This window comes from Sorex fumeus, unplaced genomic scaffold, assembly GCF_029834395.1.
Source record: "Sorex fumeus unplaced genomic scaffold, SorFum_2.1 ptg000039l, whole genome shotgun sequence".
NCBI lineage: Eukaryota > Metazoa > Chordata > Mammalia > Eulipotyphla > Soricidae > Sorex > Sorex fumeus.
Genome location: NW_026606096.1, coordinates 24,472,143 through 24,498,680, shown reverse-complemented (window position 1 = coordinate 24,498,680; position 26,538 = coordinate 24,472,143). Strand labels below are relative to the sequence as shown.

Sequence of the window (26,538 nt, the reverse complement as noted above, 5' to 3'; positions counted from 1 at the left end):
TCCTTGAAAATATTGAAGAACTTGGGAATCACGAACAGAGACCTGCCGCCACCTCTTCTGCTTCACCGGCATCGTGGGCTCTGGGTGGGGGATAAGTTCAGTCTTCCTCGCTGGAGGCATAGTGAACTCTGACCCCAGGAATGTTGCTGTCTCATCAGCAGTCATCCTTTTGTCCAGGTGACTATTTTGTCCAAGCAAGCCTCATATACCAGTGGTTTTGGTATATAAAAGGAGGTAATAAGAAATCTCTCTAACTTCTTCAGGCTGGAACAGGCTTGAAATCCTTAGGGGGATGGTTCACTGGCAGGGAGGGGGTCTGGTCGGCAGGTAACTGGAAGTATGGTAGAGGAGCGATTGATTGAAGATGGTTCTGGAGATTTCCCGTACCTGCACCTGAGTGAATTTTAGGAGGCGGGGTGCCTAAGATATACAAAAACCAGACAGATGCCAAGCAAAAGATACCCTTATTATAATTAACGGCCCACCCATGGGGGCGCAAACCAGACTGTTAGACTGTTTTAATCAAGCCCATTAGAATACATTTGTTCAATCACCCTGTAGGAAGAGTCTGATTTCTACAGAGGGCAAGTTACAAAAATAGAGTTTTCTCTCACCTTCACTTTAGGTTTGCCCAATCGCTTAGCAAACCTGGCTTGTTCTTTTGCAAAAACACACCAAGACTGGAGAACTCTCCATTTGGGATACCTTGTTATTTACTGAGCGGTCCTGGGGGGTCAGCTAAAGACAGGAGACACACCAAAAATGGCATTAATATTCATCTGTCACCTTAGGGTTACCTAGGCCTAGCTAGCCATTGTGAAGATGTGAAGATACTAAAATTGAACTTTCTCATTGCTAATTGCTTTGGTAAATCAGACATAAATCTCTCATCTTAGAGTGAGAAAATAAAGGGAAGTAATGTTTCTACATGTTGTTCATAAATCCACTCAAGGCAGGAAAACATAACTTTTATCTTGCTCTCTAGTCCTCAGTGCCACTGCTACTTAGAATTTAGGCCAAGAAATATATTTTCTATAAAGAATTCTTAGCACTGGCATTGTTTAGACTTGTGGATTCATAATTGGAATTTTTTTTAAAAAAAATTTCTACAAATTAACCAAGAGAGACAGGTTTGCAGTGCTTTGCATTTGGCATGCCAAATGGAAACAGTCAATGTCCACTGAAGCCCCATTGTGAGGTGTTCATAGCTCACCTGCAGCTAATTATTAAAGGAGATTAAGGTTAGCAGAACTGGGATGATGAAACGGAAATCAGGTTTAAATGTGGCCCCATACTCTGGGAAGACTACTCATTTCTTTCTCCAGACACATTCAAGTTCAAGTCTTTTGTCAAAGGAGCTGTAAGAAATTACACATCTGTAACAACAGATATTTATTTGAAAAAAAATAATGGTTTACATATGAAACCTACCCAAGGCCCAGAATAGTCCAGTATTATTAAAAAAAAACCAAAAGGAAATCAAAGTGGTTTCCTACTAATGTTTGCTACTTTGGATATCAAAACAGAACTTGGCAAGTCATTGATTCAGTTTGGCAGAATATTCACTTTTGTAGCAAACAAATTGCCCCCCGGCATAAATGCATTCCAAAGTTTACAGAGTTTCTCAGTACCAATTGAAATGGGAGTCTGGTAAAGCGTGTGCAAGGGCTGGCTGATTGGCTGGTGCAGGGGAAACCAGAGGCATAAAAGGCAACAGCAGGGCATCTGAAAGATTAACGTTATCATCTTCTGCAGTGGAATTCCTGCTTGTCTAAGAGTGTCTTTCCACCATGAGTGGGTGTCCATTTTTCGGAAATAATTTGGGGTGAGTATTTATCTCTATTCTCATTACAGCTTAGTTTTTAAAAAGGCTTTGCAGAAATACTTTAATTTCTAATTTTCAGAGTCTGGAAAGCTGTCACTTATATTCTGTTGCTTAAAAAATGAATGTACTTTAAAAATCCGTAGGTCATTTTAGGTAATTGTGTTTTCTCAATTTTTTTTTTCTCCTCTCTTTCATGGAACCTGCAGATTCATGTCTCAGAAATTATCAGTAGAAGGCAGTGAAGGAGACAATTCACAAACCGGGGTGAACAAAGCCAGCAAAGGAGGGCTTATCTATGGCAACTACCTCCATGTAAGTGGCAAAGTCCTTTCAGGATTTAGCTTTCATTGTTAGTTGCTAAAGCTTGCTACGAGTCAGGTTACTCTTTTTCGGGTATTTTTCTTCCCTTTCACCAAATAGTTTGTTAGACCTAAAGATTAACTAGTTGATAGAAATTTGTGCTTCACCTCTCACAAATTTTCTAATAGCTAATTGAAAGGCCTATGTGAAAATCCACCATTCTGGCAGGGAAAGTAATTAAAGAGAAACCAGGATGTGACAGAAGAGTAGAAAGGCTAAGATGAAATACAGATAACTGGCCAGCATTGCAACATATGTATATATAAAATCTTACCAATGAGCCAGCCCAAGCCAATGCAAATGAATGCAGCTTTCCCCTTTTTAATAAAGTACAGATATTTGGCACATGTTTTCTTGCAATCATTACTTAATAGAAACAATATTGATAAAAAATATACATATCTATCTGGGTGTTAGCCAATGTAACATTTTTTTAAAAATTTGTCTATTGGTTTTGTGGTCATACCCGGAGGTGTTCCGGGCTTATTCCTGTCAGAATGGAACTGGGTTGACCATGTGAAAGGCAAGTGTCCTACCCACGGTGGCAAAACAATTAGAAATTGTTTTGAAATAATTTAAGCCTGTTTGTCTTATAGATTGTTTAGGAAGTGAAATGATTATAGTGTTTGGCGACTTTATCAATGGATTTTTAAGAATGAGCTGATAAAAAATGTTAAAATCTTCTTTCTTATAATAGGTTCTTATGGGGAAGGAGAAAGAGAACAGAAGATCTATAACCAAATAAAAATTATCACTTTGTCATAATTTCAATAGATATAAAGGGTCTGAATTCTCAATATATAAGTCAGCATTTGTTATGATAAAATCCTATCCAATGTAATTTTTTCTCCAAAGGATAAAATCCATTAATTTAACCTACCATTTAAGACAAGATTCATTGCTTAAAGAAAATAGAATGATCCCTGAGGATTTGAAAGCCTAACGGACGTTTTTCAGTATTGTATTCCACAAATTAATGTTATTAGAAACTAAGGCTTGCAATTTAATATCAGGTTTTCTTTGTTTGATTTGTTTTGATAGACACTGAGACACTATGTTAAATTTCATAAATTTAAAGTAGACTATGAATATGTTTTTCTAACACCAGAAAAGAATACTTATTTTTTTTTGTAAAAAGCTGTATAAAGCCAGGCAAATCTATTTTATTTGGTGTATAAAATTCTAGAGTCAAACAGTGATCTAGAAGGCAGAATTTCTGGTTTTCTCTTTAAAAATAAAGAGGTAAATTTTGGCAAAGGTGATTGGGACTCTGAGTGGGAAAGTCTAAGTAAACTTAATTGTCATGAATTCTCTGGTGACTTTTGAAATTAACTATAACTAACATGAACTAGGAGGCACTAAAGAAAAAGTTGTGCTTTGTTTAATTATGGGAAGTTTGAATTGGATTTGGTTTGGTTGGTTTGATTATAGTTGGCAAACTAGGCAACATATTTAAAAATAAGTACTTAAGATTTTAATGATAAATTTTTTTTAATTAATATAGTTAAAGTAATGTGTTTATAATGGTATTTTCATGTATGATCTTGGTGTATCCTATTATCTATCTCACCAGAACCAAGGAACATAGACACTCCACCCATTCCCCTATGTTCAAAATCATTTTTATTATATTTATGGAAAAATATTTAATATGAAAGATTGAGGTATGCAACTCTTTGACTTTATACTTATATTGTGAAATAAATATTGTCATGACATGACTTACTAGCATCATCACCTCACATAAATATCATTTCTTCTTATTTTATGTTAAAAACATTTAAGATGTTTGCTTGGCAATTTTCAAGAACATTATCCCTATGATTATATACCAGTTTTAATAAGTTATACCTCTTATAACTGTAAGTTTCTACAAATCTTTCTTTTTTTTTAATTTCTGTTCTTTTCTTTAAAGTTGGAAAAAGTTTTGAATGCCCAGGAACTTCAAAGTGAACTTAAAGGAAAAAAAATTCACGATGAACATCTTTTTATTATAACTCATCAAGGTAAGTGGCCTGAAAGGTTGTATAATAACCAATTCTACAGACATTTCCCATCAATACTGAGTAAAGCTATAATTCTTTGCACTACGGGATATTAAAGGATCAAGAAATCACCCTTGTTACAAATCCTTGAGAATTTTTTTCTATGAGATAATTCTCATAGGACTTGCTTCTGGGATTTTTCACTGTCTTCACTGTTTTGACTTTACTTCTAATTGGATCAGGCAGGGTTTTAACTTTGTCCTAAATTCATGGACTTTTCTTTCTCTTGGAATTCAGAAATAATTTGTAAGCTGCTATTACTTTTCAACTAGGAATTTTAGGAAAATATTATCATGAAAAAAATCACCCAAAGTTATTGTGACAAAGTATATAATACTGTACAAAAGTGATACAACCTGAAATGTAAATATTATCTTAAATGTATATTTTTTTCTTTCTTTAAATTTCCAATCATAATGGTTTTAACCTAAAAGTCCATAACTTTAGGGGTTTAAAAAATCTCTGAACTCAGACTGTGCACTAAATTCGTGGATCCATTTCTTAATGTGTATGGTGACTCCAAAATATTATGGTTTTTTCTAGTAATGCTGGGTTTATACAATTGTCCTCTGAGCACCAATGGCTAATAATAGTCAGAGTTCCACTGCTAGACATCTGTATATCTTTTCCATCTAATTAACCAGTTTATCATCCAATAGTTACTTTCTTCCCTAATAGTCTAAAATAATAGACTTCTTTGAGTAAAAAGAGAATAAGGATGAAAAGAAATGAGCTTGATGTATTAAATTACTTCTCTTTTTTTATCTTCTTATGTGGCTACCACAAACAGAATCAATAAGAGAGGAATCATGACAGAACAGAACAAACTGAAATTTAGAAATCTGCTTATAATGTCATCTTTACAATTATCCACTATATAGATATAATTGTTGGGTTCTTCCATTCAGAGCCTTCTTGTGAAGTAAGAAAATGTGCTTCTGGCACTGAGCCCAACATACAGCTCTTCATAAGTACACTACAATCAGTAGCTGCTCTTACTATAGAGGAACACTTCTTCCATTCTGTAGTTTCAGATATAGTTCATACATCAAGAGACTAGCCACACAAGGTTAAAAAGAATAAATATAAAAACTAATGCATATTTGATTTGTCTCCATCTAAGTACAAAAAACAGACCTAAAAAATCCCTTAGATACATCTTAAGGTTATAAAACTTTATAACTTTAAGGTATAACTTAAGATGTCATTTGAGTTCTCTGATTAGCCATTCAATAGCACCAAAGAAAATTCACTGGAGAGCTGTAAGATGATCAATTTTCTATGCTAATATCATAAAAAAACATTTTGTATTTAGTTCATTTCTTTATAAAACTTTTATCCATTGTTTTTCTTTTGCCAAATGTACAATACTTATTACCATAGAAAGTGTGTTATGTGCTAAAGAAACAAATGAATTTTACAAAATTTTCAATTATTTAACACTTTGAACTCCTTATAACAGGTTAAAATTCTAGAAACCAAACTTGTCACATTGGCTATTGAGTACTATTTTCTCTATTTATAGATGAAGCTGACTTTCTCTTCTGATTTCACACATACTTTCAGCTTCCATATGAAGTCAAAAATAGGTGATGTGTTATAGCCTAATATACTTTATTTGCTGTGAAGTCAATGTAATAGTGAATATCAAGCATGTAGATAATTTGCCTAACTAATTAAAGCATTTAGTAAAGGAGGCTAAAATACCTTTATTACTAATTTTGTCCACTGCACTGTTTCTCAATCTTTAACACACTGTGGCCAGCTCTGACTTTGTTCCCTTCTTGTGACCTGTTTGTGTGACAGGCTGGCCCCCAGTATGATGCTATGACCCCTCATATATGCAATTTTTTACCTTGGACACCCTTGAAATATACAGGGGCCCCATGGAGGACCATTTGGCACTTGGTTGAGAATTGTGGTCCATAGCATAATCGGTATTTTATTTTGATTAAATTTATACTTCTCTCTCAATGTTTTAAACATGTCTTAGTTATAATTATTAACATAACATTCTCATTACATTCTAACTGGTAATGGTTTTCTCCTTACAGCTTATGAACTCTGGTTTAAGCAAATCCTCTGGGAATTAGATTCTGTTCGAGAGATCTTTCAGAATGGTCATGTGAGTTATTATATAAGTAGATTGGTTTCATATTGAGAGAATGTGTAGAAAATATCATTAATAATAGAGATAAAATACCAAAAGGTGGAAGTATTTCTTAATACTTCTTAATTTCTACTTTTTCTGAGAGGACATTTTAGTTCTATTCTCTAGTGTATTATTGCCAGGAAACTATCCACTGCTTTAGTTTCCTTTTAAATCTCAGTTTCAAGCACTTTGTTTACTGGTTTTGTTTTGCCCTTTAAAAGATGTTATAACTGACACTAGATTACTGGGATAGATAATGTAGACTCTTTGATTAGCAGGTAACAGGGCTATATTGTAGTGAATTTGATTGTAGGAAGATAAGAACAATAATGAAGAAAGTCAAATGAGAAAAGAGAGAAAAAGGAGGAAAAGAGCCAAAACAGGAAAGAGGAGACTGGGAAGGGAATGAGGAATAACAGACAAGGAAGCTCAAGAACAGAAGCAAATGGAGGTGATTGTAAAAGTCTGACCTACACCTTCCTACCTTGCACACAGCTTATTGCTCCTACACTCTTTCCAAACACCTACACAGTACAGGGTCTTCTGCGTCTGAGTTTCTGCACCAAGAGGGTCTGAGAATCCAGTTATAGAATCACACGCAGACAGTCCTGCTCTATAGGTAACTGTCTTTGCCATTTCCATTTTCAACAACTTCCACTCTCAGTGAAGAAAAGATTTCTCCACTCATCTTTAATTGGACTCACAGATCCCCTTGCCACATTGGCCTTTATTCCTTGAAAGAAAATTGAAACATTTGTTTTGTAATCCAAGCTACCATGTTCAAAACACGCTCCACATTTGTCTACATGCTGTTTTATGTCTTGAAAGAAAAGAAAAATGATGATACTGATTCTACAGCTGTTCCAGGCATGCAATTCATAATCTCATATTCAGGGCCAGGGAGGGTTGGTTGGGGTACCTTGCTTGTGTGAGGATCTGCATTATATCCTAGGCATTGTCAGAAGATGGGAAAAAAGCATCTAAGTTACCTAAACATGCAACATACATTGAAAGTGCAGTTTAATTCTAACATTCCTAAGGGTGACATGGTGGAGGATGGGGCAGTTTAGTGGTGGAATGCAGTAACTTTGTGTTTCAATATTATACACTGTAATACTACTGTTACCATAATACCTAAAGCATAATTAAATTTTAAATAAAAAATAAAATCAACCTTATAGGAACACATTGTTGCTATGGTAAATTTTATAACTCCTAGAAGCCAAACTTTTTTCACTCTGTGTTTTTTTTTCTAACCATTAGGTCAGAGATGAAAGGAATATGCTTAAGGTTGTTACTCGAATGCACCGAGTATCTGTAATCCTCAAACTACTGGAACAGCAGTTCACCGTGCTAGAAACAATGACACCCTTGGATTTCAATGATTTCAGGTGTGTCTCTGAAGCTCTATCCTAATGCAGTGATATTTACCTTCTTATTCTGGTGGAATATTGGAGAACATGAGTAACCAATCATTCTAATACTCTGTCCTACTCATACTTTGTCACACAAACACTTGAGCATCTGGGAGTGATCAAGAAGCATTTAATCATCCACTTGGACATTCACACAATACAATTCAGCTACTTTCAATTCATCTTCATGTGCCTGTTTTTAATTTATAAAGGATTTTAAACAATTTTCCAAATGGAAAAAAATTGCTGATTCGATACAAGAGGTTAAGTTTATACAAACATCACTTGATCACTTGATCCCCCGTTATTCATCGATTTACTCAAGCGGGTGCCAGTAACGTCTCCATTCATCCCTGTTGCGTGCTAGCGTAGCCCAATGACATCTGTTCGTTCTAGAAACATGCAGAGTCTCAAACCGATCATTCAGGGTCTTGACGAAGAAGTCTGACCATCTTGTAGGTGGGTGTCCACACGATCTTTTGACGTCCCGTGGAATCCAGTCAGTAATGGCTCTAGTCCAGTGGTTGTCTGTAAACCTCATTACGTGTCAACCCATCTGATTTTTGATGCCTTGGCAAATAAGACAGCATCCCTGATTCTTGAGCGTTGATGGAGATCAGAACTCCGGGTTCTATCTCTCATTTGAGTGAAGCGTGATACTCCAAGCATAGCTCTTTCAATTCCTCTTTGGGAGACCCGAATAGTGTTCTCATCCTGTTTTCGTAGGGCCCAGGTCTCTGAGGCATATGTTAATGCAGGAAGAACAGTGGGATCGAAGAGATGTGCTCATAGCTGGAGGTTCTTTGTCCTCTTAGTTGTTTTTTCAACGCTCTTGAAGGCATTCCAAGCCACTCTCTTCCTCCTGCGTAACTCAGGTGCCAGGTCATTCATCATGTTGATTTCTCGACCTAGATATATATAACTGTTGCATTCGGAGATGGTGGTTCCATTGAGAGCAAATCGAGCATCAGGAACGAGACTGTTTCTCATAAACATTGTCTTCATAAGATTCAGCTGTAGTCCGACCTTTCCACACTTATGGTCAAAGTCGGTCAGCATTTGTGCCGCTTGGCTGATGTTTGGTGTTATTAGAATGATGTCATCAGCAAAGTGGAGGTGGTGTAGTTGCCGACCATCTATCTTAACTCCCATTCCTTCCCATTCCAGTCATCATATGATGTTCTCGAGGGTGGCACTGAAGAGTTTTGGTGAAATGGTATCACCCTGCCAAATCCCTCTCTTGACATGGATGATTACTTCTTTGTAGAATGGTGAGATTCTGGTAGTGAATCCTTAATAGATCTCATGGAGGATCCTGATGTATTGAGTTTGTACACCCTGATTGGCTAGGGCTTCTATGACCGCTTCCGTCTCAACAGAATCAAATGCCTTCTTTAAATCAATGAACGTTAGACAGAGCGGCATCTTGAGCTCCTGAGAAACCTCAATGAGCTTAGTAATCATGTGGATATGGTCGATGGTGCTGAATCCTTTTCGGAACCCGGCTTATTCACATGGTTGTCCTTCATCTAGTGTTATGCTAATCCTATTCAGGATGACTTGAGTGAACAGTTTGTAGATGATAGACAATAGGCAGATTGGGCGATAATTGCAATGTCGTGTATGTCTCCCTTCTTGTATAGTAGTACAGTCTTGCTGGTTTTCCATTGGGATGGAACCTTGCATTCAGACAGGTAGCATGTGAAGAGCCGAGCCAGTGTATTGATGAGTACTGATGGTAAGTTCTTCAGGTGTTCAGGCCTGATCTTGTCTGGGCCAGGTGCTCTTTGTTTCTTTACCGACGAGATGGCATGTTGAATTTCGGAAGGGAGACCATTGGGAACGATACATCCATAGTGCAGAATGTGGTATGTGGGCAAGTGGACGTGGCTATTAAAGAGATCTGAGTAGAAGTCATGAACAATCTTCTCCATTGCCCTTCTGGAAGATGTGATAGATTCATCAGGATGTCGGAGGGCAGTCATTTTGGTCTTGTAGTTGGTGAAGGACAGGCAGGCATTACAAATGCTTTTCCCGGCTTCTGTCACATCTACCAGCACCGCTGTTCTCCTGTCTTTGAGGTCATCCTCGATGGCTTCTCTGCATTGTTTTGCCAGCTCGGATGTTTGCTTGCGTTTGCCTGAGGCATGTGCCAAGCCACGTTGGCGAATAAGTTCAAGAGTGTTTGAAGAAAGGCAGTTTTTTTGTGGCTATCTCTCTCTTGGCATTTCTCACACAATCATGGAGGTGCTGAATCATTCGATCGTATACAAACATAAAACTTAAAAATAAAAAGGAGTGATAGATAACACAAGCTAACAAAAGCATCAGTATTTGGCTATAAATTCATCAATATATTGTAGCTTTATATTTCCAGAAAGTTAAAACCAAAACTATACTATAGGTGTGTATGCATATGTAAACACTGTTGATATATGTTTGTGTATATATAAATAGAAGTTGATATACATATGTATGTATATATACATAAACACACGTGTGTGTATATATATGTATATATATATGTATACACACATACAGTGGTTTTTCCAAATTAAAATTTGAGAAGAAAATTTTTTTTTGTTTCTTGGATAATATCTGCTGATCTACTGATGCTCAGGGTCACTCCTGGTAGTCCTGGAGGACACCTGTGATGCTAATGGCATAACTGAGGTTAACAAAGTGTGTGGCAAGTACCTTAACCCCTGCACTGATCTATCTCTTGAGCCCCTGAGAAAATTTTCAGAGAGTGCCTTGAGTGCATTTAGGGGCTAGCAAGAGAGTGCAGAGTTTAAGCACATTCCTTGCATTCAGTTCAATCCCTGGCATCACCTAGTCCTCTGTGCACCCTTGGGAGCAACCCCCTACCACAGAACTGGGAGCAGACCTCAAAAACCCCAAACCAAAGGAAAAATATAAAAACTTTAAATACATTTAATGATTTAATATGGCATATATCCAACATGGTTGACAAAGGAAATATAACAAGATTTCTTCCTGGTGGATTTAGAAACTTGAAATTTTGTCTCAGAGATGAAGGAAATTTACAGGAATAGATGAATGTGCCTGTTTGTGTAAATAATAATATTTTTGAGTGTCTATTTTGGGCTAAGCAATATTCTATATTTTACTTATAGTATCTTAAGGTGCTTATAACAATAGTGAGATTAATGAAAATATATGAGAAAGTAATTTAAGTAACTTATACAGAAGTGCTTAGCATTCTTGACTATGAAATATTGCTGAATTTTTACCTGTCTTTATTTTGGAAAAATTTCATTCACTTACATGTCCCTCTCTCTTTCTTTCTCTCTCTCTATACATATATATGTATATATACACTATATAATATATACACTATATAATATATACATATATATTTACATATACACTATATAATATATACACTATATAATATATACAAATAGTGTACACTATATGTATGTATATATGTATACACAATATATACATATATACACTATATATACAATATTTACATACACTAAATGCATTAACATATACTTACATGGACTATGTGTACAAATATATGTATATCTACACACATGTGTACACATGCATATGTATACATCAAACACACCAAAGCATGTATATCAAAATCATTTTACAAGCAATATATCCAATTTTAACTGATCGACAGGTACAACTGTTTTAGAAGCTTATTTCTTTGCTTCAGTAAGGACAAATCAGAGGTCCTACTCAAGACTATTGTGTGTCTGATTAGAAGATTAAAACGGACAAACATTCACCACAGGAGAAAAGAATTCCATTGATTTACAGAGTAGACTCTGCTAACTTGTCCTTTCTCTTCTCTCCCATTCACCTGTTTGTTCTTAAAGAGATTACTTAGCCCCAGCATCAGGCTTCCAGAGTTTGCAATTCCGATTATTAGAAAATAAGATAGGTGTTCTCCAGAGTTTGAGAGTGCCATACAATAGAAGACACTATCGAGATAACTTCAAAGGAGAAGAAAATGAGCAGCTACTGAAGTCTGAGCAGGAAAAAACACTTCTGCAACTAGTGGAGGTACCTGCTCAAGTATTATTTCTAAAGTCTGTCTCTGTATTTCCTATAAGTTGTGCCAGATCAGAATTTAAAAACTCAAAAATTTTGAATGGTATTTATTGGATATTAAGAATGGAAAGAATTTATAAAAATATAAAATTCCTAAATTCAGCTAATTAAGATATTCAAAATGGTAGAAATTTAATTGGAAACTTCAGTAATAGTTTTGTAATAAAAATACTAACATCATAATCTTATCATTAGAACAATCTTTTTAAATACCCCAACTAAAGCAATATCTAGTTAGCCAATATTTTAAGTTCAATTCAATGAGCTTTTGTTTCAATGAGCTTTTTAATGAGACTCTTTTTTTAAACTTAGAATGAAAAACTATACAAACTGTATATTTTTTTCATTAAACCGTATTAGTAAGATTAAAATTTCCAGACTGTTTTCTTCAATTCTCTGTAGGTCTAGAAATAGTCTTGAAGAATTATCACTATGTTTTTTCATAAGTAAATTATTAAATAAGGTTGTATGATTTTTATTTCCTTCATAAAGCCTGCTCCTTTGCAAAGTAAATTTTGTTTTATAGCAAAATATTCTCTGTTTACTAATCTTCTGGGTCCTGAAAATATGAAGTTGTTTAAAATATTATGTATGTATCATGCTAGATGAATATTCATAAATATAGGGAAAGAATCACACAATTAATTTCAATACCAAATATAGGTTATATAAGAAACCAAAGAGTTGCATGAGTTTGGTTTTAATTTTAGATTTAAAAGTGTTTTGGTATCTTAAAAAATTGAGTAGTTAGTTGGTTTCAAAGTTGCATCATAGAAAACGTTCTAGTTTTTATGTGTCATTAATTTCTTCAGTTCCAAAAACAAAACATCTTGAGATCAAATAATTTTTTTTCCTTTTTTTAAAAATTTTTATTAGTGAAACACCATGAGGTACAATTGTAGACTTACAAATTTTTGTGCTTGGGTTTCAATTATACAATGATCAAATACCCATCCCTCCACCAGTGCCCATTTTACACCACCATGGATCCCAGTATCCCTCCCACACCCATCCCCCCCATCCCACCTTGCCTCTGTGGCAGGGCATTCTGTTTTGTTCTCTCTCTCTTTTTGGGTGTTGTGGTCTGCAAAAGAGGCATTGAGTGGCAAACATGTTCAGTCCATAGTCTACTTTCAACATGCATCTCCCCTCCTGGGAGGATCCTCCAAACACCCTTTATTTGGTGCTCCCTTCTCTATCTAAGCTGCCCTTTCTCCTAGAATGCTCGGCTGGCCTCTAAGCTATGGAGTAATCCTCCTGGTACTGATCTCTGCTATTCTTGGATATTAATCTCATATTTTGTTACTTTATATCCCCCAGATGAATGCAATCTTTCTATGTCTATCCCTCTCTTCCTGACTCATTTCACTTAGCATGGTACTTTCCATGTAGTACCACTTGTATGTAAATTTCATGACTTCATCTTTTCTAACAGCTACATAGTACTCCATTGTGTAAATGTACCAAAGTTTCTTTAACCAGTCATCTGCTCTTGGGCACTCAGGTGTTTTCCATATTCTGGCTATTGTAAAGAGTGCTGCAATGAATAAACAAGTGCAGATGTCACTTCGACTATACATTTTTGCCTCTCTGGGATATATTCCCAGGAGTGGTATTGCTGGGTCAAATGGGAGCTCAATTTCTAATTTTTTGAGAATCGTCCATACTGTTTTCCAAAAGGGCTGAACCAGTCAGAATTCCCACCAACAGTGAAGAAGTGTCCCTTTCTCACCACATTCTCACCTGTATCGGTTGCTTTTGTTCTTTTGGATGTGGGCCAGTCTCTGAGGTGTGAGATGGTATCCCATTGTGGTTGAGATCAAATAAATTTTATTAAAGCACACATAGATGTTGACATATTTGTAGAACAGATTAAAATTTCCATGATAAAATACTTTAATAAAGCACAACCATTAAATGTTTATCTTCAAGAAAATAAATGCTATCTTACCATGGAGAAATTAAGGCAAAGAGAAAAATTTACACACAAATGCTTGTTTCCCAAAAATCATGAAAATTTGCTGTCAAGTTATAATGTTCTTCACATATTTTAAAGTGTACAATATATTCCCTTAAGAATTATATTTCTTTAAGGCTTGGTTGGAAAGAACACCAGGTTTAGAACCACATGGATTTAACTTCTGGGGGAAGTTGGAAAAAAACATTGTCAAAGGTCTGGAAGAAGAATTCACAAGGATTCAGGTATTTATGATGTGTTAAGTAAATACATATTTTCTGAAAAAGAACTAGCAGTAGTTTTATTTTTAATGACTTTTTATTCCTCCTCTTTTTATTAAATTCTCACTTTCACAAATGTATCTGCTTAGAATATATTACATGCCAAATTCATGTATAAAATAATTCTGTAAAATAATTTATGTATAATTAGTATGTGTAAAATAATTCTTTCAAATTAAATTAATTATAGACAATGCTCTGTCTGATCGTTAAGTGACATTAACAGCCACTTTGCTTTTCCATTGAGAATTTTATTTTATGATCAATTCTAGGAAAAAAAACCTACTCTCTCAAAGGATCATTCAACCAAGAATATTTGTTCCCTTTGGCTTTCAAATTGCTGAGCCACGGGAAATGGCACGCGTCAAACTGGGGTCAGCAGTGAGCAAATCCAGCTCCTTCACCCGTTTACTATCTCTAAGACTCTTTTCCATTTTTTGAAAGAGTTCTTTCAATTCTGTATCAGTGCTGAAAGTAGGGAATCTGAAAACACATCACATAGCATGGGTTCAAGTCCCTCTTCCACCTCCTGTTACTCTCACTGTCACTGTCCTCCCATTGTTCATCCATTTGCTCGAGCAGGCACCAGTAAGGACTCAGAACAAATTGTGAGACTTATGGTTTCTGTGTTTGGCATATTGAATACAATAGGGGTAGCTTGCTAGGCTTTGCTCTGGGGGTGAGATACTCTCTGTAACTTGTCTGGGCTCTCCAAAAGGGGCGGAGGAATCGAACTGGGGTTCGTCTCTGCAAGGCAGACGCCTTACCAGGTGTGCTATTTTCCAGCCCTTTCCACCTCCTAATAACCATGTAACACTGAACTTCTGTTACTTAACCTTTCTGCTTCACTTTGCTATTGGTTTTTCGGGCCTCACTGTGCTAATGAATTGCTCCCTGCAGTGATCCTGGCAGTTCTGGAGATCAAGCCTGGGTTCCAAAGTATGTTCTCCGGCACAAGTTAGATTCTCCTATATTCAGTGTGTTATACTCTCTTTCACTTCTGCTTTTATCACTGGTAAAAGAGGGTAACTCAAGAACTAAATCTGAAGTAAAGAAAATTAGCATGACAGACATAGCATAGCATAACTATGTCTATTAGCATCAGTGGGCTGAATGAAATAGTAGAGTGGCTGATGATTAAGTTTACATGTTTTATCTTCAACCTTAAAACAATGGTGACATCAATATAAAGATACAAAGAAAAGGAACATGTGTTTTCCTCTGGGATTTGAGATATCTTTGCACCAGTAACAGTTTCCATATCTTAGTTCAGGGAAAACTTACTCAGAAAGTTCTTTCTTGAACTTCTTATCCCTATTGGTTATCATGGCTTTCTACTGCTCCTCTAGCATGACACAGTTTCAATTTAATGCTTAACAGATTATTTATTCATAAATCATTTTCCTAGGGATTATATACAGTATGAGATCAGAAAATTCAATTTTGTTCATAATTTTATCTCTATCAACTTCTTATGTCTGTTACTGAATAAAATAATAATTGGCAATATTGTATATATGTTCTTACTATATACTCTTTGTTCTTTATTTTTAATATTGGGTAATTAATTTTTTTCTCCAGTTGAACTGGCTGAATATTAAGAAGAGGCAGGGTCATAAAAAAATCAGAACTTTCTAAAATGAATCAACATATATCAACTAAATAGAAATATAAAGATGAAAGTATATAAAATCTTCTGGGATGGATAGAAATAACAACAGTGGATAGGATTATAGCTGACCCAGATTCAATCCCTGGCATTCCATATGGCCACCGAGCACCTCCAGGAGTAATTCTTAGGTGCAGAGTCAGGAGTAATCCCTTAACATTTACTTTACTTTTTTGTTAAATAATTGATGTCTAAAATTAGTTCATTGTATCACTATAACACTGTCCTCCTGTTGTTCATCGATTTGCTCCAGCGGGCCCAGTAGTGTCTCCATTGTGAGACTTGTTGTTACTGTGTTTGGCATATCAAATACATCATGAGTGAGCAGCTTCCCAGGCTTCGCCATTCAGGCAATATAGTCTTGGTAGCTTGCCGGGCTCTCCGAGAGGGGAGGAATAATCGAACTTGGGCCAGCCACTTGGGCGCGTGCAAGGCAAATTTCCTACCGCTCCAGCCCTAGTTCATTGTAAATATATATATATATATATATATATATATATATATATATATCCAGTTTTGCCCATCTTAACCTATTTCTCATAATATATATGAAAAGAATATTTATGTGTGACAAATAATTCAAACTTAAATAAAAGAATTGAACCAGAGATGTGAGAAAGATTTCATGAGCCATAATCTTTAAATTATAACCTTAAATGATATAATGAATATGCCAACCCTAACTTTTTACATTTCACCTACACATCTTTTTTCACAAGCAATACTTTTAAAAATAAGAACTACTCTCTCTGGAATATTAATTGAGTTTTTCTATTAAGGCTAATGAGGAATCAGAGGAAAAAGAGGAGCAAATGGCTGAATTTCAGAAACATAAAGAGGTATTACTGTCCTTATTTGATGAGAAACGACATGAACACCTTCTGAGTAAAGGTCGGCACTTTTATTCTAAGAATTCTTTTCCTGTAACGAATAGTTGTGATATCAAACTATTACAATACACTTGGGAGAAATAAAATGGAAATTTCCATTCTTCTTAGAGAAACAAAGGTTATTTTAATGTTTGCAACAATAACCTTTTTAACAGTATTCAATACCCAGTTTATCTTAAGGCCTCACTAATGTTTCATAATCTTTAAGACATGAGGGATAAGAAGATAAATTGATTTTCAAGTAATTCAGAATCCATTGGGGGGAAGAGATGAAGATAAACAAGGAATGTTAAATACTGCAAGAAATGTAGAAAAAAGAGATAATACTATTATGAAGCATAGGGTAGCATCAAAAATCAAGAAACTTTCTTAGAAAACCAGGAAAACAGGCTGTGGGCATAATTAATACAAAGTATTTTTATGGACTGATTTATAGAAATTAATTTATAGCAATTAGTTTCCTAGAGTATTGGGTTAATATAATCAATATCTGCATTTAATGCTTTTATTTTAGAAATAATTCTGGTCATTTTTATTAATAAATTTATAAAGTATCTTTAAATCTCTTTGAACATAAAATGATGTAAAATTCAGTATTGTAATATAAGTACAAGGCTTAGTAGCAAATAAAATTAGAGTCTGGAGAGAGTACAGCAGATAATGTGCCTGTCTTATATGTGGCTGACGTGTATTTTGACCCTAGCACCACACATGGTCCTCTGAACACAGAATCAGAGTAAGTTCAGAACACAGACAAATAAAGAAAAGAAAAAAGGAAGGAAGGAAGGAAGGAAGGAAGGAAGGAAGGAAGGAAGGAAGGGAGGGAGGGAGGGAGGTGGAGGGAGGGGGAGGGAGAGAAGGAAAGAAGAAAGAAAGGAGGAAGGGAAGGAGGAAAGGAGGGAGGGAGGGAGGAAGAGAAGGAAGGAAGGAAGGAAGGAAGGAAGGAAGGAAGGAAGGAAGGAAGGAAGGAAGGAGGGAGGGAGGGAGGGAGGGAGGGAGGGAGTAAAGAAGAAAGGAAGGAGAGAGGGGAAGGAAAGAAGAAAGGAAGGAGGGAGGGAAGGAAGGAAGGGAGGAAGGGAGGGAGGGAGGGAGGGGAAGGAAGGAAGGAAGGAAGGAAGGAAGGAAGGAAGGAAGGAAGGAAGGAAGGAAGGAAGGAAGGAGAAGGAGAGAGGGAGGGAAGGAGAGAAGGAGGGAAGGAGGACAAATAGAGAGAAATAAAGGAAAATGAAAAAATTAGTACTGAATTTTTAAGCTTGAAAATTGTTGGTCCCATTTTTTATAAAACCTCAATAGAGAATAAAACAATTTTGTTCTCATGCAGAGCAAAACCTCTCATTAGAACACCCAATTACAGTTAATTATAATTATTGTGTTCCTTAAGCCAAGTCACCTTCAGTAATTTCAGTAATTTTAAGTAAATTAAAGAAAATTGAAACAAAAAAATCTCGTTGAAAAGTTTTATTATTACTATATACATTATGAATCATGCAAGTTAAGTATTTTCTGATAAGTTATTCCTAATATGTCAATCAAAAATATTGAGATGTTAAAGAATATATATGTATGTTATAATAAATATATGACTTACACAATATTTAGAGTTAAAGTATATTAAAAGGTATATTTAATATATATTGAACATTATACATTTAGTAGTTATTGTAAAATTCAATATAACGTTTATGTCTTATATGACAGTTTTACAATTCATGCTAAGGGACAAAATGTTTGCAGCCAACATTCAAATTGATTTCTAAATATATTTAACAATTACTTGAGATATAATTACATGACAAATTAATAATAATATTGATTTCTAAATATATTTAACAATTACTTGAGATATAATTACATGACAAATTAATAATAATATTGTCTTAAGTTGCCTATTTATATCTCGCAGGTGAGAGACGATTATCTTACAGAGCTCTTCAAGGGGCCTTGATGATATATTTTTACAGGTAAGAACAAATCAGAAAGAATTGAATAATGAGGAATGCATATAAATATAGTGTATCAGTATAATATTTGTAAATAGCAATCAGTCTATAATATCATTCCATTTTTGAAAAAAGTTTAGAAAATAATCGTTTCATAATTTTATTTTTATGCTTTAAAATAGTAAAATTAGTCTTGGTAGTGGGTGAACAAAAAGTCAAAAATATTTACTATTCTTTAAAACTCTCAAAGTGAAACGCAGCTCAGAAATGCATCCACGAAATATGTTTTGCCATTTAACAATGTTGTAACATCGATGCTCAATTTATGAAGTATCAAAACTGGATAAAGTGAAAACACCTAGGGAACTGCAGAACTACTTTGAAATTTTGTGTGAAACTGTTTTCACCATTAGAGCATGTGTGGTACCTATAGACTCCCGGTCAACTTGGAGGAAGGTTCTGTCTTTATGTTTCGTGAATCAACTATCAGAACAAGGGCTCTCACACAGGAAAAAAAATCAAAAACAGTCACAATGACCCTATGCTGACTGGATTTTGTGCTTATTTCCTTGCATTTAAAATTTAACTCTTTAAAATGTTTCTTTAGAATAGTGACATAAAATCTCTTTTCCTAAATGTATGCCACTCAACCTTATGTATCCAGAATAGAAAAGTACAAAGTTGAATGATTAGATGAAATAAAAGGGGGAAATAGAGCCTGGACCAATAGTACAGAAGGTAGGACATTTCATTTGCACACAGCTGACCCCAGTCCAATCCCCATATGGTCCTCTGAGCACTGCAAGTAGAAATTCCTGAGTGCAGAGCCAGGAGTAACACCTAAACATTGCTGAGTGTGACCCCAAAAGCAAAAAAATCAAAAAATGAAAAAAAAAACGGGGGGAGGGGGAATATTCTAAAGGAAATACAAAAAGTAGTTTCTCATTTTTAATTTTTAAAGTCTTTGCCTACACATTTTTCTAAACTGGGAAATGTTTTGTAGTGTTTATGTGTACCTTTGTGTTGCTGTTTGGAATCCATGCGCAATTTCTCACGGGTCACTGCAGCAATGCTGGGGGTGAAGGGTGGGAGGTTGGCATGGAGAACCAAGGGCTGAACCTGAACATCCTGCATAGAAAACATACACACTCACTTTTCAAGCTATCTCCCTGTCTTTTGTCTGCCTTTTAATTAAAATTGATGTTAGGAGCAACTCTGGCCACTACCTGGTACAAATTATACAGCATTTTCTAAACTCTTCAAATGTTGCACACTGTAACATCCACATTTTTGAGCTGAAGAAACTAGGACAGGTGGAGAATTCCCGAAGGGCCGCAGGTGGGGAGAAGGAAAAGTTTCCAGAACCAGCAAATTCATGTTCTTCCCAACACTTTGCTTGAATCAATTTCTGATTTGTACTTTAGGGAAGAGCCTCGGTTCCAGGTCCCCTTCCAGTTGCTGACGTCTCTTATGGACATAGATTCGCTCATGACTAAATGGAGATGTGAGTCCCCGCCTCACCCCAGACCCCATCTTGTTCATTCACCCTCCTCCATTCAGCCTGTCCTCATCTCCTCTCTTCCCTTCTATCCCTGAATATGGGCGAGTTGCATTTCTCAAAACCAGATTGGCAAAGGCACTGACTTACTTACTCGTGACATACACAGCAGGTACAGTACTTAAGACTCCAAGAGAAGCCAATCAAGTACCTTTTTTGATAATCAGAAAAAAATGTGAGAAAAAATATCACATTTTTTTCACCTTTTTGCCAACGCAGTTACAAAAGCCAATAGTAACCGTTTGAAGTGCAGGAAGAAATGACCCCAAATGGTAAATGTGGTCCAGGTTTATTAGAGTCCTCAGGCGGCCCTATTCTCCCCAACTGTTTCCAAGGCTGAAAGCAATGAAGGATGAAGTAAAGCACATGAACTCAGAGCCAAGCAGAGTGCCAGGCAACCTACTCGTCCCAGCTGGCTCTCCCATATAAACCTTTTGTGGGGCTTAAGTGATAAGCTGGGGGCATTTTCTCCGAAGCAATCATCATTACCAATCCCTTGCATCTAGGACTTTGTGCAACTAATGGCAGAAAAGTATCCATGGGGTTCATTTGTGTGTTTGTCCAGATAACCATGTGTGCATGGTGCACAGGATGCTGGGCAGCAAATCTGGCACCGGCGGATCCTCGGGCTATCAGTACCTGCGCTCCACAGTGAGGTGAGCTGAAAGAAATCGTCTGTGTGACTCTCAGTCAAAGCAATCGCTTCTTTTTTCTCTCCCTCTGTGTTTGAAATCATTTTTATCTGTTCCCATCTGAACTGTTGACATCACATTTGTGATTAAGATGAAAGTCTTTCTATTGGCTGAGGCAGGGAGATGGCTCAGGGGATGGAGCGTTTGATTTGCCTCAGGTCTGATTCCTGACACAGCATGGTCCTTTGAGCACCTCCAGAAAGAAGCCCAGCCCAGGACTGCACAGGGAGTAACCCCTGAGCACCAAGCATGAGGACCTTGTCTTGCACGTGCTGACCCCAGTTTGATCTCCCTTGCCGCATATGGTCCCCCAAATACTGCCAGGAGAGCTTCCTCAGCATAGAGGCAGGAGTAAGGCCTGAACACCACCGGATGTGGCCCCCAAGTAAATTAAAAGTCAAATGCAAATCCTTAGTTTTGGAAATGCTTGATTTGAATCCTGAGGAGAAGCACTGATCACGTTAGCCATTGGTGAGCACATAAAGGTGTTATACCACATAGAAATATCTTCAACACATTCTAATCCAAGTTGGGGCTCTAATGGTTTAATCAATTCTAATAATACCCTCTTGGCTAGATGAATGATGTGACTACAAAACTTTCTCATTTCCTGATAAGACTTCTTTTCATAGCACAAAATTTCCCTTGCTCTTTTGTTTGCCAATTCACACTATTTACAAAAAAGGTTCCTAGACTGTATTTAAAACTTAAAACTTACTAGTGAGATTTCTAGGACATTTTTTCCCTTGTTTAATATCTATAGCATTATAGATGGATAAATAAAAATACAATTCAGAAAATGGAGACATTTATAGACCCTTTGGGAAAGGAAATCATCTCATAAATTAGTAGATATTCATATTTATTTTCCTTTGTTATTATACTTATTTTCTGATTGACTAAATTATAAATTGCATAGCTTCAATTTTTCATCATGTTAATACATTTCACTTTCACTGGGAATAATCTCCAGATCTGCTAATTTAAGACCTATTGGTTTGAATTTTCACAACCATTACACAGTATCTCTTTCTATGGAATAAATTCTGTAAGTAAGAAAAAGATTGTTATTACAAATGAGCAAACACAGGAGTGGGTGGTGGGTATGTCATTTTTTCAGTACGTTTCCACAAAGGCAAGTCATAAGGTTTAAACAACTGCCCAAGTTCCCACATGTGGCAATTAACAGACAAAATATGAACCCAAAATTTCATATTTTGTTCCAGGGTAAGCGATTTCTAAAACTATAACTGTCAAATAGCTCTCACTAACATATAAGAGCTATTTAAAAAGCAGTCTCAGGAACATTTATTCAGACACTAAAATTACACTTTTTTAAAAATTAATTCATGGCAGTTAATAGAGAGCTATCTTGAAAGTGAGAAGTATGTTTCTTTCTTACAGTGCTGAGGGTACTGGAGGATATTCCTCTTTGAACGTTGGTCAACAAGGCTGGCGAATCAATGCCAGGGTTTGAGGATGTGGTGCTACTTTGGGTCTTGTAGTGCAGGAGAATGAATTACAACAGTGTTTGGAGGGAATCTTCTGACCCTGTACAGGGTTGCCCCAGTAATGATCAGGGAACTAAGGATGGAACAAGGGTCAGCTACATGAAAGGCATGTACCCTAACTACTATAAGATCCATCAAGTTTGAAAACGAAATTAAAATGAGGCTATCTTAAAACTAATAGTACTTAAATATATACATATGATATACATGGCATATCACAGATATTAAGTATTGATTTTTGTAGCAAAATTTTTATCTGAGGAATAAAATTGATGGATTTTTTTATATTTCATGTCAACAGATGTAAAATATTTGTGTACGTATGTTTTTTTTCCAGTGACAGGTACAAGGTATTTGTAGATTTATTTAACCTTTCAACATATCTGGTTCCCCGACACTGGATACCGAAGATGAACCCAATCATTCATAAATTTCTTTACACGGCAGAATATTGTGACAGCTCATACTTCAGCAGTGATGAATCAGATTAAATCGCCTGCAAAAATCTATGAAGAACATCGATTTCCCAGTCTATTTTTTTAGATTTCTATGCATTTTCATAAACCCAAAGAAAAACACTAATGTATTATATGTATGTATATACATAAACACCATGATTCTCTAGTTCAATTCTGGAAATAGTTGTATTAACCTAATTTTTGTGATGATTAAAACTATCCATTCCAAATAAAAATATGATTAAATTATAACATTGTATAGTGTTTTTCTGTTAAAAATACGGTGTCTTGTGATACGTATCTTCATATACCCTCAACTGCGGCTATTCAAATACCTTATGCAAGAAAAGGTATTATTCTCTATAAAGATATTATTCTCTATAAAGACGTTTTCCATCAAAATCTTGCTTGTATTTGTTAAGGCTCTTAATCAAGTACAAAAACATATCCAGAAAGTTTCTTGGAGGGGAGTGATTGGACAAGTATGCCATAGTTCAAGGAATTAAGAAAAGTCTGGGAAATATGAGGTCACAGTAATGGATTAAGTTCCTGATTTCTATATTCCTGGAATGCCTTCAGGGTCCTCAGTTTTTCTCGGTTTTAGTCTGTCCTTGGTGTAGATCATTCCTTTGGATCTCAGTCCTAGCATCCTGCAGTCCCCAAGGGTCAACCCAGAGGACACAGACCCTGTCTTCACACTCGCAGAGTCGCAGGGTTCTAAGCCCAGGAGGCAGCTAGGATGCTCAAGAGGATTGGAGGAGAAACAAAGAACAGTTCCTGAAAGAGAAAAATGCTCTTTCCAAGAAAAAAAAAGTTACAAGTAGCCTAAGGGATAACCCAGTTCACTTCTTATAAAAAGAAATATTAGATTACTAGACATAACAAGGGTTTGTCTATTTTTCTAACTCAGGCTTTGATATCTTTAGATATCTCTAATAACTAAATTCTCCCTAGGAGAAGGGAGGATAAGTCCAAAAGATTCTACTAGAAATCTAAATATACATTGTGTGTAGATAAACAGGACTGGGGTTCAGGTGTTCTCTTATATGTGGTTGACCCCAGTGCGATTTCTATACAGCATATGGTCTACCAAGTACTGCTGAAAACAGTCAGCAAGCACCACTAGGCCCAATTTTCTCCATCACAATAAAACTAGAGCAAGAATTTTTATCTCCAACAAGCAATAAGTTCTTGATGGAATTGAACAATTCTTTGGTATCAATGGGAAATTTCACTTATAAGGATCTTAGTATCGAGCTTGTGCCCACATCATGTATAATTGCTTTGTGTATTATTTTTGTATTGGGCTGGAGTGATAGCACAGTGGTAGGGCGTTTGCCTTGCATGCAGCCAGCTCGGCTGAGCCAGGTTCAATTCCTCTGCCCCTCTCGGAGAGCCTGGCAAGCTACCGAGAGTATCTCACCCACACTGCAAAGCCTGGCATGCTCCCCGTAATGTATTCAATATGCCAAACACAGTAACAACAAGTCTCAAAATGGAGACGTTACTGGGCCCGCTTGAACAAATCGATGAACAACGGGAGGACAGTGACAGTGACAATGACAATTATTCAAAAAAAGACTTTCTGAAAAATCATCAGTGTGTACATGGGCTTGCATATATGCAGGTGCACAAAACCCCCAAATTGTTTACCTCAAAAATCAGACAACCTGTGCAATGGCTAAGGGTATATCTGATTTAAAACAGGCAAATTTTATAAGTTCTGGCTCTGTTCTTTATTAGTCTACTAATTTTCTTATTAAGCCAATACTCACTTAAGTTCCAAATTTATATCTATATAATGAGGATGGGGATATAGTTTAAAAAATTTTTTGTCACCATAATTTACAATGCTGTCAATGATAGGTTTGCATGCATATAACAAGACCATATTCCCCACCAGTGTCCGTTTCCCTCTGACATCTCAGAGGCCCCCCCTACCTCCACTTCCTATCCTCCATCTCCCCATCATGGTAAAATCAGTTCTGCATACTCTGTTGCTTTGCTTCACTGGTTATTCCCTTACCATATTTCTTTATACCCCAAGTATGACAGAGATTCTTTTTTGCCTACTACTCCCCTTGTAGTTGCTTCACTCAGTATAGTACTCTCCAGATCCATCCACACAGTGGTAAAGTGATTGATTTTGTCTTACAGCTTAATAGTATTCCATCGTCTATATACACAATAGTTTCTTTATCTACTCATCTGTTCTTGGACACTTGGGGTGTTTCCAGATTTGAGCGAATGTGAATAGCGCTACAATCAATACAGGAACACAAAAGTGTTTTCTGAGTAGCATTTTTGCACCCAATACACATAATAATATTTTCTTTTTCTCATGAACTAATGAAGAAATCTCTTAACATGCCCAATCTTAAGATGCACTGGAAACCGTAAACAAAGGTTATCTTCCAAGATTTAGCTAACTTGTAATCTGCTAACTTTTTCAGTTTAACTACGTTTCTTGGCGACTCTAAATTACATAGTTGTAAGACTTTCCCCCCAAAGAAAGTATCAATTCTTTTTCATGTAAATGTCTGAACAATGATAATGCTGGTTTGTACCCTTGTCTCTATTGAAATGTGGTTCTGGGGGTGACAGTCAACTTTACACTGCGATTTTATATGTAATGCAAAACCATTGTAACATTACCTAATTTAGCCATTACTTTGAGGTTTGTTGACATAATATACAACATTTTGAATTTCATTATGATTTCTAATTATTTTTATGGGAACCCCAGGCAGGCAGTGCAAAGCCACTCCCATAAATGCTCAGGGGGCCAGAAGGTTCGGTGCTTGGGGCCTGGGGATTCAGAGACGCTCAGTCCTGGAATCTCAACAAGCACCAGCACCAACTACCCTGAGCGGGCTTGGTACTTCCAGGGAGGCATGTGATGCCAGGGATAGAATTTGGGACTCACATACTTTGCTTATGCCCCAACCTCTGAGCTCTTTTTCTGAATTTATATCTTTCAATCATTATATGATTATTTCACTGTGCAGAGAAAAACCTCAAGTGGTTATTTGTTTTACTTCTTCTTTTTCTTTCTTTTTGAACTAGGGAGTATATGCCTACTTCAAAAAGCAGCAATTGAGGCTGAGAATGCAGAAAGTAGTTGAATATGAAAATTCACTTGAAAGAGTTGGTATGTTTTAGGAGCATTGAGTAGCTTCTTAATGTTTTAATATGTAGGCTGAATTAACAGGATGATACTGTCTTTCAGAATTATAAATGCAAGGGACATATGTAGTGGATTATAATAAAATTCATCAGAATGACCTGGAGTCCATATTAAAAGAGTTTGACAAATTTTCAGTATTTCGGGTTTGGTGGGCTACACTTTGAAATTCCTGAGGTTAACAGACAAGGAGTTTGCTAGGTAGACTCAATAAGAAGCGGAGATTATAAGAGATGTAAAGGATATGCTTCTATGAAAAGTAGGGAAGAAGGAGACATATCTATACAATGAGAGGCACTAAGTGATGAAGAGATGGGTTATTAAGGTACAGTTGACTTGATAATATACCTAGAATTTTTCTTAATCTTACTTATTGGGTGATTACATAATACTGATGTAACTATTTAAAATAAGACCTTATGAAGTATAGGAGCTTTGCTTTTTTGTTTGTTCAGTTTTTAGGAGGGAAAGACAGGATAATAAATTTGGTGCTGGGTGACACTGAGGTA

General features: G+C 36.1%; 1 protein-coding gene across 1 annotated transcript; it reads left to right on the top strand.

Annotated features, from left to right (window-relative positions):
- Positions 1-1,692: 1,692 nt before the first annotated feature.
- Positions 1,693-23,091, top strand: TDO2 (tryptophan 2,3-dioxygenase). The gene is made up of 12 exons (XM_056119113.1): positions 1,693-1,825; positions 2,032-2,137; positions 4,101-4,191; positions 6,285-6,355; positions 7,646-7,773; positions 11,655-11,841; positions 13,984-14,091; positions 16,576-16,687; positions 18,590-18,647; positions 20,051-20,130; positions 20,750-20,840; positions 22,725-23,091. The coding sequence occupies exons 1-12, from the start codon at positions 1,791-1,793 to the stop codon at positions 22,876-22,878; spliced, it is 1,221 nt and encodes a 406-aa protein (XP_055975088.1). The 5' UTR covers positions 1,693-1,790; the 3' UTR covers positions 22,879-23,091.
- Positions 23,092-26,538: the final 3,447 nt, after the last annotated feature.